Source organism: Oryzias melastigma, linkage group LG2 (assembly GCF_002922805.2).
Source record: "Oryzias melastigma strain HK-1 linkage group LG2, ASM292280v2, whole genome shotgun sequence".
Lineage (NCBI taxonomy): Eukaryota > Metazoa > Chordata > Actinopteri > Beloniformes > Adrianichthyidae > Oryzias > Oryzias melastigma.
The window spans coordinates 20,391,939-20,396,823 of record NC_050513.1 but is presented as its reverse complement, the minus strand read 5'-3'; the positions used below and the strand labels follow the sequence as shown (position 1 = coordinate 20,396,823).

The window sequence follows — 4,885 nt, the reverse complement described above, 5'->3', positions numbered from 1 at the left end:
TAGATGGATGGATAGATGGATGGATGGATGGATGGATAGATGATGGATGGATGGATAGATGGATGGATGGATAGATGGATGGATGGTTTGTTTTGCTAAAAACTCTGAAGAACCAAAGCTAGTTATTACTAGAGATGACTGTAATGATCTCAGCAGCCTCCAGGTGGCGCCTTTGTCTTTCAGAGCAGCAGAACATGAAGCCAGACCTCAGCATGAGGACCCACCCCGAGCCGTGCACGAGACTGACACTCACAAAGGGAACAAATGTGGGCGGGGCTTAAAGGCGCTCTAAATGCCTTCAAAACCACCCGTGAATGGTTGACTCTGCAGAGAGCAGAAGACATTAAAAATTGGGTCCGGTCTGTGAGGAATGCTCCCAGAATGCCGCTGGGCTGAGAGGCCGACGCCCACATTTTTCAGAGACGCAGGAATGACTGATTTATGGTGAACAAAGACGGAAGCTGGAGGTTTCAGGGACGGGCGGAAACCGTCTCTGGGTTCAGAATCTGGACTGAAAACACCAGAACAGTCAGAACCAGAAGTAAACCGGATTTATTGAGGTTCTTTGGTACAAACACACGGTAAACAAGAGTCACGCCCAAACAGCTGATCCCACAGGTAACCGCTTCTGCTGCCACAGGTGAGGTCATTCTCTACAGTCCTGCCTCAATGAGCCAAAAGAAGCCAGAGGAACCGCCCCGCCGGACCAGAACCACTGACAAAAGAAAAACCTTTGGTGACAGTTCAGAAGAAAGAACAGCTGAACTCCTCTATCCCAGAATTCCCAGCAACATTCCTGAGTCCCTTTTAGAAAAAGTCCGTTTGAAAGTCTCGTTTCAGACCAGAACCTGCATGAGGTTTAGTCTTAGACTAGAACCTTCAGGAGGTCCAGCCTCAGGCCTGAACCTTAAGGAGGTCCAGTTTCAGACCAGGTTCTGCAGGAGGTCCAGTCTCAGACCAGAACTCTCCGGGAGAACTAGCTTCAGACCAGATCCTGCAGGAGGTCCAGTCTTTGACCAGAACCTCCAGGAGGTCCAGTCTCAGACCAGAACTCTCCGGGAGGACTAGCTTCAGACCAGATCCTGCAGGAGGTCCAGTCTTTGACCAGAACCTCCAGGAGGTCCAGTCTCAGACCAGAACCTCCAGGAGGTCCGGTCTCAGACCGGAACCTCTGGGAGGTCCAGTCTTAGACCAGAACCTCCAGTAGGTCCAGTCTTAGTCCAGATTTTGCAGAAGAACCAGTCTTAGACCAGATTCTGCAGGAGGTCCAGTCTCAGGCCAGAACCTCTGGGAGGTCCAGTCTTAGACCAGGTTCTGAAGGAGGTCCACACCCCTCTCTAGCAGAGGCTGCAGGACCTGCTTGACATCAGACATCCAGACCAGAACCTCCTCAGGTAACAGAGCATAAAGAGTCTTCAGGAGCTGGGCCAGCCGAGGGTCTGGATCTGCAACGACACAATCGTAGCAGAGCTTTAGAGTCCGGCAGACACGGGACCGGGTCTGAGGGACGCTTCAGACTAGCCAGCAGAGACGACCCGGATGTTACCCAGGAGCTCTAGGACCAGAGACAGAACCAGAAGAACGAGCCTGAGACCGCTAGGGGGCATCACCACTAGGGGGCAGAAGTCTGGTCCAGTTGTTTTGGTGAATCTCAACAAACTTCTTCTATGGTATCAGAGGTGACTGTGGCAGCAGAGTCTATCAGTTGATGGACTGATTCTGTCATTTTCATCAGAGGAGTTTGAAAACAAAGCGCTCGCTGCTGTCCAATAAAGAGCTCTGGAGTAGGTAAGTGGGCGTGTCCTAACAGCTGTCAGAACGTAATGTTTGACAGTTGAAAAGTTAGCTTTAAATGAGTTGAGAGTGATACCATGACCTCAGGATTCTACATGTAAACGCGCCAAAACAAGCGCACCAACGTCACACCAAAGACACACACCAAGTGAACGCTTATCATGGCAAGGGATAGTCGTCACAGTAACTAAAGTGACCGATCGTCATGGTGACTGAGGTGAACGACGTCACAGTGACTGAGGTGAGCGGTCGTCACGGCGACTGAAGTGACCGGTCGTCACGGTGACTGAGGTGAACGACATCACAGTAACTAAAGTGACCGGTCGTCACGGTGACTGAGGCAACCGGTCGTCGCGGTGACTGAGGTGAACGGTTGTCACAGTGACTGAAGCGACCGGTCGTCACGGTGACTGAGGTGAACGGTTGTCACGGTGACTGAGGTGAACGGTTGTCACGGTGACTGAAGCGACCGGTCGTCACTGGTCGTCGCGGTGACTGAGGTGAACGGTTGTCACGGTGACTGAGGCGACCGGTCGTCACTGGTCGTCATGGTTACTGAGGTGAACGGTCGTCACGGTGACTGAGGCGACCGGTCGTCACTGGTCGTCATGGTTACTGAGGTGAACGGTTGTCACGGTGACTGAGGTGACCGGTCGTCACTGGTCGTCGCGGTGACTGAGGTGAACGGTTGTCACGGTGACTGAGGTGACCGGTCGTCACTGGTCGTCATGGTTACTGAGGTGAACGGTCGTCGCGGTGACTGAGGTGAACGGTTGTCACGGTGACTGAGGCGACCGGTCGTCACTGGTCGTCATGGTTACTGAGGTGAACGGTCGTCACGGTGACTGGAGTAATTGGCTGTCATAAAAAAAAAGTTTTCGGTCGTCACAGCAGCTCCAGAGTGGTTGTCATGGTAACTTAAACACATATCTAGCAGCTGTGGTGGACGCTGCGGTGTTGGACTTCTTTCACTCCTAGTTGTCATGGTAACCCAAACACATTTCTAGCAGCTGTACTTCTAGACTTCTTTCCCTCCTGGTTGTCATGGTAACCCAAACACATTTCTAGCAGCTGTACTTCTGGACTTCTTTCCCTCCTGGTTGTCATGGTAACCCAAACACATTTCTAGCAGCTGTACTTCTGGACTTCTCGGTCACACAGACCCTAACCGAGTAACGTTTTTGTCGGTAACTCCACTAAACTGAACCATCAAAGAACATGAGGAACATGGAGGTCTGCAGCCTCTGAAGCATCAAACCGGTCCAACCTGAACCAGCACAAAGAACCTGGACTCAGAGCCCCGCACATCTGTACCTGAGAGTCCTCTGGTCTACCAAACACACCTGAGCTGCTGGGTTCTAGACTCACCTTGAGGCTGATCTGCTCCACCTGGAGGAGGAGTCAGAATGAAGAGAATTAGAAATGTTTCCATGTTCAGAATGATCATCTGGACCACCAGGACAGAGAGAAGGTTCTAGACGTACCTGCAGAATCGAAGTTAGAGTCTGCAGCTCGGCCTGGAGGAAGAACAAGAGCGGTTAGAGATCTTTCTAGTAGAACAGAACCGCAGAGCTCTGAAGCTGCCGTCACGCCGGGACACGGGAGCGTTTGACAGATTCAGACAGACTCGTCTGAAACTGGATTACATGAGATTATTCCAGGTCCTTAGATCAGTTAGATCATATGATCAGATCAGATTAGAAAATATCAAATTAGACTCTATTGGATCAGATATTCACAATCCACTATTTTAGAATGGATCCTTTTAGATCATACTAGATTACATTCTGCTGAATGAAATCTCATTAGACTGGATCAGATTATCTGATTATTTTAGAGTGGATCATAATTATTGGATCAGATTATAGTGGATGAACTCAGATCACATTACATTAGTTTAGATCAGATTACATTAGTCTAAACCGGATCATATTAGATCATAACATATCAGATTAAGATGAATTCATTTAGATCAGATTACATTAGTCTAAAGTGGATCATATTAGATCATAATATATCAGATTATGATTAATTCATTTAGATCAGATAACATTAGTTTAGATCAGATTACATTAGTCTAAAGTGGATCATATTAGATCATAATATATCAGATTATGATGAATTCATTTAGATCAGATTACATTAGTTTAGATCAGATTACATTAGTTTAGATCAGATTACATCAGTCTAAACCGGATCATATTAGATCATAATATATCAGATTAAAATGGATTAATTTAGATCAGATTCGATCAGATTCCATTAGATCACAGTAAATCAGATTATAGTGGATGAACTCAGATCAGATTAGATTTTATTTTCAGTTTTAAGGAAAGTATGACATTTATGGAACCAACAGTCCAGAAGTGGATTCGGGTCGGGTCATGCTCCGCTCCAGGTCGGTCTGGTGCTGATAACCCATGTGATGGCGGTTTCGGACCGGTTCTGTCATGGAGACCGGTCAGAGACCTTCAGAGCGGAGAGCATACTTTACCTCCAGAACCGGTCTTGTCGGGTTTGTAGCCGTCGTCCAGCGTGTTCAGCAGGTCATCGTCGCTGAACGAGCCTGAAACCAGCAAGAAGTCAGAGTCAAGGTCAGAATCAAGGTCAGTGAAGGTCAATCTGAAGGTCAGACTGATGGTCAGAGTCAAGGTCAGAGTGAAGGTCAGAGTGAAGGTCAAACTGAAGGTCAAACTGAAGGTCAGACTGAAGGTCAGACTGATGGTCAGACTAAAGGTCAGAGTGAAGGTCAGAGTGAAGGACAGACTGAAGGTCAGAGTGAAGGACAGACTGAAGGTCAGAGTCAAGGACAGAGTCAAGGTTAGTGAAGGTCAGACTAAAGGTCAGACTGAAGGTCAGAGTCAAGGACAGAGTCAAAGTTAGTGAAGGTCAGACTGAAGGTCAATCTGAAGGTCAGACTGAAGGTCAAACTGACAGGACGGAGGACCTGCAGGAGCTCACCTCCTCCTCCTCCTCCTCCGCTGGGGGCACTTGGTTTCTTGGTGGTTTTTGGATCTGCAGAAACAAAACCGCCATGAAGCTCTGAAGCTTCGATCGTGTTAAACAGGAAGTGGATGTTTTACCTGGAAGG

At 48.3% G+C, this 4,885-nt stretch overlaps 1 protein-coding gene across 7 annotated transcripts in view; it reads right to left on the bottom strand.

The window, feature by feature from the left end:
- Positions 1 to 4,885, bottom strand: part of cd99 (CD99 molecule) — a 14,614-nt gene that overhangs the window by 2,741 nt on the left and 6,988 nt on the right. For 2 of the 7 annotated variants that reach the window (XM_024263136.2, XM_024263134.2), the window contains exons 6-8: positions 4,289 to 4,360; positions 3,279 to 3,311; positions 3,163 to 3,183 (exon numbers count right to left, since the gene is read on the bottom strand). In XM_024263136.2, coding sequence (XP_024118904.1) covers positions 3,163 to 3,183; positions 3,279 to 3,311; positions 4,289 to 4,360 — 126 coding nt within the window. Of the gene's footprint in view, positions 1 to 536; positions 1,446 to 3,162; positions 3,184 to 3,278; positions 3,312 to 4,288; positions 4,361 to 4,755; positions 4,810 to 4,885 lie in introns of those variants that run through there. The other 5 variants (XR_002918135.2, XR_004949453.1, XM_024263138.2 and 2 more) reach the window with 5 other exon arrangements.